At 38.8% G+C, this 9,789-nt stretch overlaps 1 protein-coding gene across 3 annotated transcripts; it reads left to right on the top strand.

Annotated features, from left to right (window-relative positions):
* Positions 1-1,291: 1,291 nt before the first annotated feature.
* On the top strand, positions 1,292-9,449 carry CFAP161 (cilia and flagella associated protein 161). 3 transcript variants are annotated; one of them, XM_009470096.2, is made up of 7 exons: positions 1,292-1,389; positions 1,549-1,638; positions 1,808-2,043; positions 3,340-3,424; positions 4,236-4,394; positions 6,127-6,200; positions 7,145-9,449. In XM_009470096.2, the coding sequence occupies exons 1-7, from the start codon at positions 1,327-1,329 to the stop codon at positions 7,329-7,331; spliced, it is 894 nt and encodes a 297-aa protein (XP_009468371.1). In that variant the 5' UTR covers positions 1,292-1,326; the 3' UTR covers positions 7,332-9,449. The 3 variants fall into 3 exon arrangements, with proteins under 3 accessions (XP_009468371.1, XP_087600264.1, XP_087600265.1); XM_087744138.1 differs by having other exon boundaries at positions 1,298-1,389; positions 1,546-1,638; XM_087744139.1 differs by lacking the exon at positions 4,236-4,394 and having other exon boundaries at positions 1,298-1,389; positions 1,546-1,638.
* Positions 9,450-9,789: the final 340 nt, after the last annotated feature.

Raw genomic sequence — 9,789 nt, 5'->3', positions numbered from 1 at the left:
ACATCTGATACTTCCAAAAGTATTTTATATTTGGCCAAGATAAACAAAGCTTCCTCCCTATTTCAATTAAACAATTTCAGCATTGCTTCTAACACGGCCAGGTATAGGAAAGCGTCGCTTACCAGAACTGACCACAAAGTGGTGCTATTTGAACAAAAATGGGTTTTATTTCGTCCTTAAAAGGTTTGGGATGTGCTGAATAACTTTTTGTGTAATAACATTTGGTTTAAAAAACAACCCACAAAAGAGCCGGGTTTCATGTGAATTGTTGTCAAAAGTGGCTGAGGATAACATGTAGCCCCGCTGTCCCTACAAAGAACATTTTCTTTTAACCTTTTTAAGTTCTCCAGCATTGAAACCTTACAATAGTAAGCTTTTAAGAAACCCATGACAGTTGTAAAGGGATTAAATGTCCTGTGCAAGGATCTACACCATCACTGAAAATCATTGGCTTAGGCTATCTGGGAAGTAACCAGTTAGCATATTCACTTAGCCTATCTTGCCATAGTAGATTTCAAAACTAAAATAATAACAAACCAAAACATTTGTAATCAAAACATTTGCCTAAGGCATTCACAATATTCACCAGTACTGTAGCGTTACTGTCATGAACTCGTTTGCTGCCCTAAGCTGGTGCACCGCCTTGACCAATACAGGGTGTAAAAGGCTACTTGGTTGTAAACGAAGCCCCGCTCTAAGACTATAGCTTGGCTCAAATTCTTGAATTTCAGCATCTTCCATTTGTGCAACCATACCATCACATCACTGAACGAGGAACAGAAGTACTTTCACGTACAAGGACACCCGACAAGGCGTAAGCATGAAGCCAGGCGACCAGAAGCCCCTCAGACCGGCGTGAGGAGGGGGAGCTGCCCGGCCCGGCCTGTCAGACTGGGCAAAAACACAAGGGAATCCAAACGGATTTTTTTTTTTTTTTTTTAACTTGCCGAGGCCTTGCCCTGCTAGATCTTGGTCTGGCGGGTACTCATAAGAGGGCACAAATTCGAGAGGCTTGCTCCTGCCTGCCAGTGTGCCACTCGCACGAACGCCACCCACGACGGGCATGCCCAGGGAGGGGCACTCGGATTATCTGAACTGCTTTTAACATTTATTGCACTTTTTTCCCCTCAGGATCCCCCGAAGGCTCCCCCCGCGCCGCGCTCCCTCCCTCCCTTTTTGGGCCGCGCCGCCGCTGGGCAGACAGAGCCCGCCCCCTCCCTCACGCTCGCTCCCGCTCGTTGGCGGGCTCTGCCTCGCCAGCGCCCAATCGCGAGCTAGAGCGATCGCCATGGCGACAGCGAACGCCGTGCGGCCTAGGCGGCAGCCATGGCCGCCTACAGGCCCGGGGTGCTCATCGGCAACTGGAACGAGGACGCGTATTTGGAAGAGGTAGCGGTGGGCCCGGGCCCTTCTCTCCTCTCTGGCTCCCGGGGAGCCGCGGCTGCCTCTTCGCCTCGCGGTCTTTCCCCCTAACTCTTGACATTCAGTTTAAACCTGAGATTGTGAGTGCTGGATAACATGTCTACCCCCTCTCTCCTTTGCAAGCAGGACCGCTTGAGGGATTTCATGCATAAAAGAGAACGAGGAGAACTTTTAATACAGAAAATAAACAAACTTCAAGATAATCTTTTAAAGAAGGTAATTTTTAAGAAGATTATATCAATCTATGACTCCACATAGAATGGCGTAGCTGTTATTAGTGTTTGTTATGCATTAAGAATGCTATGGATTAGCATTTTATATGCTAAAATACTTCTGCTATTAGCTTCAGATAATTCTGTAAAAAAACATGTATATTTTAATTTAGATACAGCTGTCGGTATCTAAGGATGGATTTGTTCATTTTGGAGACACTGTGATGCTTTTGAACCCAGCCAACAAATCTTCAGTGGAGAATTACCCTGGAGTGTGCAGCAGGCTGACTTTGGCAATTAATCTGGATGAAATATCCGTGTATTCGGCCAGATCGCTGCAAGCCCCTTGTGGAGTTAGCGCAGTCGAGAGCGTGGACCCTGTGGGTCGAAATACTTTTTCTATTTTAAGGTTTGGTACTTTATTCTGAGTTGTTTTCGATTATTGTGTTAGCTTTCAGTATCTTGTTTTGAGAAATACACAATGAAGTTTGCTAATATACAAATGAATTTGAGTAAGATTAATTTATTTAAGAAAGACTCTTTAACTTAGGTCGTGCATTAAGCTTGATTCTGCTCCACATATTACTGTGAATAATTCCAAGGAAGTTAGAACTGGTGTCAAAACAGAACTGAGTTCACTGTATCATTTGGTAAACTCTGCAGCTGTTTTTAATGTGGTCATATTTCAAATGTAAAATACAAAACATGTCCAAAAAGCACTTAGTAGTATTATTTGTTCTCCTGCAAGTAACGTCTCTGAAGCAGAAATTTGTGTCAATGCTTTTGCTGTACACAAAGTGGACAGTGTTTCTGTTGTCCTAAAAAAAAAACCCTAACCAAACAGCATATTCTCTCTCTCAAAGACGTATTTAATTCCAGCTGTTTGTGGGAGAAGACACAGAAGAACAGGGTCCTGCTCAGTAGTGGAAGGCTCTGCCTGAGTGCGTGTATTTAACAATAATAATAGTGCATAAGAGTACAAACTAACCCATATAATCCTGATTGGGCAAAACACTTTGGGTTAGACCTAAGAAAGATTTTTTGATGCCAAGAGCATAATTTAGGCCTTCTAGAACTGCAACCAAAATATTTTTGCTTAGCTGCTGTCTGATCTTAGAGTCGTTGGAACTGAATGCTATCAAGTCCCTTATTAACTGACTACTAAGTTCATCAGCTACATAAGGTTTTTGCACTGAATATACTTCGAAAGCCTAGCACTTAATTTAGTGATTCTTTAATGTAAAATACAGAAATCATTCTGGAAATGGGGATATACCAGCATGTATGTTGATGTAATGAACCAAATTATTGAATATCAGTTACATATATTATTAGCAACATATGTTAAGTTACAGACAAACACACACTGTTCTGCTTTAAGTCTGTGATTTTTCAGATGCTTGTATTAAGTATATTTTAAAGTGGGCCTCAGTGCTGAATTCCCATTGATTTTTCATTGGACGTTACCTTTCCACCCTGCATGTTAATGAATAAGTCATAGAAAGTAATCAATACAGTCTGTTTCTATTCTGTTAAATATTTTAACCAGTAAGTCAAGTATAAAATGTCTTTGTATTTAAGATATTTTATCTATTTTTAAATGTAAACTTAATAGAAGTGTTGCCACAAGACCTAACTAGAACAAAACAGAATAGTAAAGCTGATTATTTGCATGTCTCTCTCGCCCTTTTTACAATTTTAACAGTGTTGATGGAGTTGCAGTGGGTGAACCAATTAGATTTGGGCAAAACTTTGCTCTTGGGACAACAGGAGGGTTTTCTGACCAAATGGTAAGGCAATAAAGTTGCAAATGGCAATGGTAGCATATATTGATAGTGTGCACCTAATTAATATATATATATACACATATATAAAGCTGTACAGTGGTTCAACATCTTAGCCTTACAGAACAGATTCAGAATCATACATAGATCAAGATAAGCAATACCTATTTAGAAAATTTATGCAACTTGCCTGAGATCAGGTGTGCAGGCCAAGGGAGCTGTTAGCCAGAATGACTGGATAAAGGAGATTTTAAAAAAGAAAAGAAAAAAGGAAATTAAAATTAGCTTGTGAATCATGAAATAATTCATCATTAGAGGGAGGTGTTGGGTTTTTTTACTTTTCATTTAAATAAATCTAAAATGAGAAGATTTCATTTCTTGTGAAGATACATCTATACTAGGTGCATGAAGTAACATACTATTCTACCATTCTGAGTGAGCAAATTCCTATTAAACGTTAATGTTTCCTTCTGCAGGTTAGAAGCAAATAAGATATTACATGTTACATACGCACTCAAAATAAATCACCACAACTTTGAAAAAATTTTTCCTCTCAACAACTACTTTGATGAGAGAGAATCTTTGGAATGTAAATTCAATTTTAAATGAATATAGAATGCTATGTAGAATAGCTACTTAATGAGTTTATGAGCAATATAGAATCTATGTTATGGGTTTTGTATATGTAGCTTTAGCTTGGGAGACTGATTTTTCAGGAGCCAAGAGAAGTTTTTTTGTGTTGAAAAATATTTTAAAAAATTACATATCTTGTTTCTTTTATATTTCTACTATCCTTAATATATATTTTTATTTACAGTTATATCTAGCAAGTGACCATAAATCATTTACAAGATTTGCTAAAAAATCTTACCTTCAGCAAGTATTTTTGACAGATGAGCTTTCCTATTTGACTTGCTGGCAAGCTACCTTCTTGGATCCACGGCTGCGTCTTGAATATGAGGGATTTCCAGTTCCTGTAAGAAATTAAAACTGTAGAAAATGTTATGAAGATTTAATCGAAACAGTAGATGGAGTACTTAGAAAAAAGTTGTGTCCATTTCAGTCACATATTTTCCTTATGTAAGTTCTGACCTGTAATTTTAGGAAGGGGGAGAGGGAAGGAACAATCTCTTTAACCAGGGAATCTGCATATATAACTATTAGGTTCTGGTATTCATTTTGAGGTTGACTTGCTCAGTTTTTCTCATCAGAATTTTTTAAAAGGTCAACATTATCATGTTGTGAGGATGCAGTACTTGGGATCTGCTTTTCAGGACTTCTGAGCACTAAATTCCATTTCCAATATTAGGAGCTGTGGTTAATTAAGGACTCTCGTACACTAAATTTAAAAAGCGTTAAAAAAAAGCCCAAGGCATCTGAATAAGTGGATACTTTTCCAAATGTGGTTTTGTGCTGGTTTGGCTGGGATAGAGTTAATTTCCTTCATAGCAGCTAGCATGGGGCTATGTTGTGGGTTTGTGCTGACAACACTGTTGATAACACAGGGATGGTTTAGTTCCTGCTGAGCAGCGCTTACACAGAGTCAAGGCCTTTTCTGCTTCTCACCCCACCCCACCCGCGAGTGGGCTGGGGGTGCAGAAGGAGCTGGGAGGGGACACAGCCGGGACAGCTGACCCCAGCTGACCAGAGGGACATCCCATGCCCTGTGACCTCATGCTCAGCGTATAAAGCTGGGGGAAGAAGAAGGAAGGGGGGGACGTTGGAGTGATGGCGTTTGTCTTCCCAAGTAACCGTTACGCGTGATGGAGCCCTGCTTTCCTGGAGGTGGCTGAACACCTGCCTGCCGATGGGAAGGAATGAATGAATTGCTTGCTTTGCTTTGCTTGCGTGTGCGGCTTTTGTTTTACCTATTAAACTGCCTTTAGCTCAACCCATGAGTTTTCTCACTTTTACCCTTCTGATTCTCTCCCCCATCCCAGAGGCGGGGAGTGAGCGAGCGGCTGGGTGGTGCTTAGTTGCCAGCTGGGGTTAAACCAAGACAGGTTTTTAACCTTTTGTAAATACATTAAGCAGATGCAGTATTTTCCTGTTCCACATAACTGCTAGGCTTCCTGAAGTGCTGGGTGTATAGCAAAACGTCACAAATATAACTGTTCCTCTACAGCCTTGAACTGTGACCCATTTACATGAATCAGCTCACTGATAAAGACAGTCAAAATTATGTAATTGTCAAAGACAACATTTTTTATTCACAGTATTGGTAAATAGGGATGACTAAAAATTAACTGTTATACATTAAAAATTGCAAATTGGTAAAATATAAAGGTCCATTTCTAGGCTGTGTCCCCAAACCATCTGGATATCTCATATGGCAAATATCAGCTGTAAGCGGAATTAGCCTCATGGCACAGGCCACTGGAATGATTCTCTACTACTTGCTTGACTTTATTTTATTTTATTTTGTTTTGAAGTGCCCAGCACAAGGGAACAGAATGGAATATATTGGACAGGAGAATGTGTCTGACCTGAGGGCTAAGCATTTGGCTGGTCTGAGCTGTTAAGACAGCTGTGTAGAGAACTGATAGGGTGTAAAATATCTCGCTATCAATGTACAGCAGTCTCAGAGTGATACAGAGCAATGCGGGCTTACACCGGGCAGTAAATAAAAGCATTTAATTTGAATAAGAATAGTTAAAATTAGCGTAAGAATGTCTGTGAAGTGTCTTCCCTTGTTGGTTTCTTTCCAGGCAAACTCTAAAATGATTATTACTCATTGCCGTACTAATCGGAGCTTAGCTGTTCCAAGGAACTTTTGGACAAGGTAAGAATAATTTATAACTGGCAGGGATGTGCATAATGATGTGCCAACATCAAGAATTACTGTAAAAAGCAAGATAGTTGCTTTAGGAACGCACTGAGGAAATGGAAAAGAACGCAGAATGCACGTTCTCCTTTCCCTGATTTTATTTCTGGGCTGTAATGTGTGCCACTGTGATGCTGCAGACAATCATCTCAGTCTTATTTGTTTGGGGTTTTTTTAATTCATATCACATCATGCTTCTAGCCGCCTCTAGTTTCTTGGTCTTTCTCCCTTTGAATATCTTGAGCAATTACAGTTGGTTTTTTTTGTTTTTATTTTTTATAAGAAAAAAATAGTAAGGAGTAAGAGAACTAAATAAAACCACACTGCATAAAACTGTATATTGCTTATGTCCATATGAATCCATCTCTCAACAAATTGAAGTTAATCCAACAGTTCAAGTTAATATACATGTATTAAATTAATATTGATTAAGCATTGTTAAGGAGTATACCAATTGTTTCCCATTAAATTCTGAGCAAGATCTGACTGAGGATTTGTATCAGGTTTTTGAGGATAAAACAAGGTCTGACAGTTTGAGGCTGAAACAGTTATTAAGTAGCCCGAGCCTTCCTCAGTCAGAGAGAAATGGTGATGTGAATGGTGATGAGAAGCTAACCAGCTTGTACAGACTGAGCTGGTGTATTAGTGCCTTATACTGATGGACTTCAGAGCTGCTTTAGCTCTGAAGCTAGAAAGGTGATTTCAAATTCCTAAATTATTCATAGGAAACAAAGTGGGCTATTGTGTTTCTTGTACGGGTCTGATATTTGAAAGTGCATGGTGATATTTCTGAATAAGCCAAGAGAAACATGAGAAAACTTTGAACAATTTATAGATAATGCAGATTTGCTGAATTTGTGTATAAATTCCCCCTGCCCATCTCCTTTGCTTTGACTTTGCAGGTCTTATTTTGGAAAAGAATATGAAGTAATTTGTCACACTTACCTGGACTCCCATAAAGCTGAAGAAGATAAGAATTACTGGGTAATTGTTACCGGAAATCCCAGCGATGAGGACGGCACAATGATTGATAGACCCAACCCTCACCCAGGCGGGATCAGAAAGAATGAGTTTCATGAAGAGACATAGAATATGAAAATCCCAGACTACAGCTGACAGAGGTTGATGAGATTCTGATTCTTGGTTTTTCTGTTCAGATTTTAGTTTCAGAAATGTTTGTTTTAAAAATGGAAATGAACATCTACCATTAGTAATATTGCATGATCTCATTAACTCATCAAGGTTATACAGTGGGCAAAAACTAATCAAATTTGGTGAACCATGCACAACATCAAGAATTCATAAATCAGGAAGGGTTCATTTTCCCATTTTCTCATTCACTGATGGCAAAAGATGACAGAATCCAGGAAATCTAATATATTTTCACTACCTTACTGGCCTTCAGAGTGTATTTAACCAGTTCTTCCAAAACCAAACCAGTGTCATACTTTTTAAAAGGATGAGTGTACAGTTTCCAAAACACTGAAAACCAAACTCATGCAAGCTATCATGGGGTACTTTGACATTTAAAGTTCATCTGAAAAAGTTGGTTGTTGAGCTTGTTCCACACTCTGTCTAGCACAATGTTGCCAATTAGTAAAAAAATGACAAGTGAGGTCTCTTTATCTCAAGATTGGCTTCAGATTTATGGGAATTAATTTAAAAAGGTATAAATTGAGTTTTTTACCTTTGTCCATGTATTCTAAACATTTAAATGCCAAGTAATCGAGCACTTGAGCACAGTGACACAGACTAGAGACTTCCGACAGCCTTATTCATGTGTCATCGTGTTCCATTTGCCTCCCACCCTCAGCATTTTTCAATCCATATTAATTTCTACCAAGTGTGACAGCAAGGTAAAATTGTCGAAGAAAATTAAGCCCCCACAAGTTTCATGAAAATAAATGCCAAAGTAAAAAAAGAATAAAAGACAGTGGAAGTTTATCCAATAAGAAAAAGATTGTAGCCTGTGTTTATACCTAATTAGACACCAGAGAATTCACATGAAAAAAATGGCCCAAGAATAGTAAAAAATTCAGCTGGAACTCACATTTTCTTATACAACAACATCAACCAAGCATGAGATGCAAAGACATAGAAAACAGGTGTCATTTCTTCCTACAGTTACCTGTCTTTATATGGAAGCTGAAACAGCACCATGGAGAATCTTCTTCATGTATGACGTTCCATTACATCCATTTAGTTAAGCTACGCATATACATATTCCATTTCTTATTGTATCACAAGAGCAGGATCTCTCTGCACAAAGTAAGTGAATTTCTGAGTAAAATACTACATAAATTTCCATTCTCAAAAAGGATTCCAAAGATCTTCAATACTCGTAAAGGTCAAATAAAACTTTTTAAGTTTTACTAAAACAAAACCACTAAACCTTCACAGAAGAAGGAACTGATCCAAACATGTTATGTCTTCAAGCTCTATCCCAGATAGACTGTTTCAAACCCACTGGCAAGGCTTTACAAGTTCTTGCCTTTATTCAATATAAATTAAATCAGCAGACTGCAGAATAGGCTAACTAGGGCTTGGCATACAGGGTCTCAGAGCAGGAGACAGATGACGGTTCTGTGACATGCAGGTTTGCTTTGGGGCAGTGTATCACAGAGGACAGTTTTTGAATCACACTCCTTGTGTGCAAACCCTCACAGGTCTCATGGATAGGTTATAGAGGAAATTAGGAAATTTTTCATTCACTTTCTATGTAAAGATATGAAACCTGATGTGTGGCAAGTGATGCATGTTTTTATAGAAGCACTGTTATTACTCCAGCTTACAGAGATTAAAATTCTGCACGTTTTCACAATAGATTGACATAATTCTGCTTTGATTTTGTAGGAATTAAACTAGAAAAACTTAGGCTGCGTGAGTGCCCTGCAGTGTTTCTAATTTGACCATTGTGGACATCTATTGGTGTTGAGGATAGCTGTTTTGAAACTGGCAGTGTCTCTTTCCTCTTGGTTAAATGTAAGAAACAAGAAGAGGCGTTAAACCAAAACCATTCCTGAAACAAAGCTTTCTGTGAACTCACGCAGGAATGAGAACTGTGTGGGCAGAGTGCCTTAACCGCCTAATATTATGGATAGGAGTGTTTGTGTGAGTGTGTGTGCATTTGTGTGGGAGAGAAGCAACGCGGGCTCTACAAAAACAAGTTTTGTAAAGGCTTAGAGGAAAACCAAAGAGATAAACAGATACAGAAATGAGTACAGAAGTAAGTAATGTTGGAATTAGCTGCTGATTAAAAGTGGCTTGGAGACCCTTGTGTGTGTTTTGATCTGTCTGTGCTCATGGGAAAGGACTTCCCGAGCTGTTAAAAAATAAACAGGATTGAATCAACAATTCCTGCTTCTCTCATAGGTAAGAAGTTTTTCTTCTTACCTAATACAGTTTTAAAACCACAGATTTGTGCATAGCTTCTTATATCATAGAATACGTATTTATAATTCAGCTGATTCATGATATCGAATACAGATATTTATCTGTTACCTATTTTTCTTTTAAAAACGGTTTTTTACACTTCTTAATATTGTCC

Source organism: Nipponia nippon, unplaced genomic scaffold, assembly GCF_047370975.1.
Source record: "Nipponia nippon isolate SJK-2023a ecotype South Korea unplaced genomic scaffold, ASM4737097v1 scaffold_9, whole genome shotgun sequence".
Classification (NCBI taxonomy): domain Eukaryota; kingdom Metazoa; phylum Chordata; class Aves; order Pelecaniformes; family Threskiornithidae; genus Nipponia; species Nipponia nippon.
Note: the sequence above shows the minus strand (reverse complement) of the source record. Positions and strands in the feature narration are given on the sequence as shown.